Source organism: Austrofundulus limnaeus, unplaced genomic scaffold, assembly GCF_001266775.1.
Source record: "Austrofundulus limnaeus strain Quisiro unplaced genomic scaffold, Austrofundulus_limnaeus-1.0 Scaffold1730, whole genome shotgun sequence".
Taxonomy (NCBI): domain Eukaryota; kingdom Metazoa; phylum Chordata; class Actinopteri; order Cyprinodontiformes; family Rivulidae; genus Austrofundulus; species Austrofundulus limnaeus.
The window spans coordinates 1-828 of NW_013954132.1; the positions used below are offsets into that span (position 1 = coordinate 1).

Genomic DNA, 828 nt, shown 5'->3' on the forward strand with positions numbered 1-828 from the left:
TTGCAGGACTCTGGTGGACCTGGTCTCCTGCAGGACTCTGGTGGACCTGGTCTCCTGCAGGACTCTGGTGGACCTGGTCTCCTGCAGGACTCAGTCTGGACCTGGTCTCCTGCAGGACTCTGGTGGACCCGCAGGGACCGGCACCATGAGCGGAGCGGCTCTGGGTCTGGAGATCGTCCTGGTCTTCTTCCTGGCCCTGTTCCTGCTGCAGCGCTACGGAGACTTCCAGAAGCAGCAGAGGATGGTTCTGTTCGGCACCCTGCTGGCCTGGTACCTCTGCTTCCTCATCGTCTTCATCCTCCCTCTGGACGTCAGCACGGTCCGTACCGACCCGCCGGGTCCCAGGCTCCAGAACCACCTGAAGCAGAACCAAGTTCTGACTGTTTTCAACGACCCGTCTTGTTCTTACAGACCATCTACAGGCAGTGCATCCTGGACCACCAGGACCCGGATCCCTCCATCAGTCCGGTCAACCACAGCACGTCCAACACATCTGCAGCCCCGACCAAAAGGTCAGAACCCACCCAGAACCCACTCAGAACCCACCCAGAACCCACTCAGAACCCACCCAGAACACACCTAGAACCCACCCAGAACACACCCAGAACACACCCAGAACACAGCCAGAACCCACCCAGAACCCACCCAGAACACACCCAGAACACACCCAGAACACACTCAGAAAACACTCAGAACACACCCAGAACCCACCCAGAACACACCCAGAACACACCCAGAACACACTCAGAAAACACTCAGAACACACTCAGAACACACTCAGAACACACTCAGAACACACTCAGAACACACTCAAAACACACTCAAAAC

The 828-nt window shown here is 57.2% G+C and overlaps 1 protein-coding gene across 1 annotated transcript in view; it reads left to right on the forward strand.

Annotated features, from left to right (window-relative positions):
* Positions 1-7: 7 nt before the first annotated feature.
* Positions 8-828, forward strand: part of LOC106536212 (LMBR1 domain-containing protein 2-B) — a gene marked incomplete at its 3' end in the record, with an annotated part of 17562 nt that continues 16741 nt past the window's right edge. The window contains 2 exon segments of the mRNA XM_014033420.1: positions 8-319; positions 412-512. Coding sequence (XP_013888874.1) covers positions 146-319; positions 412-512 — 275 coding nt within the window.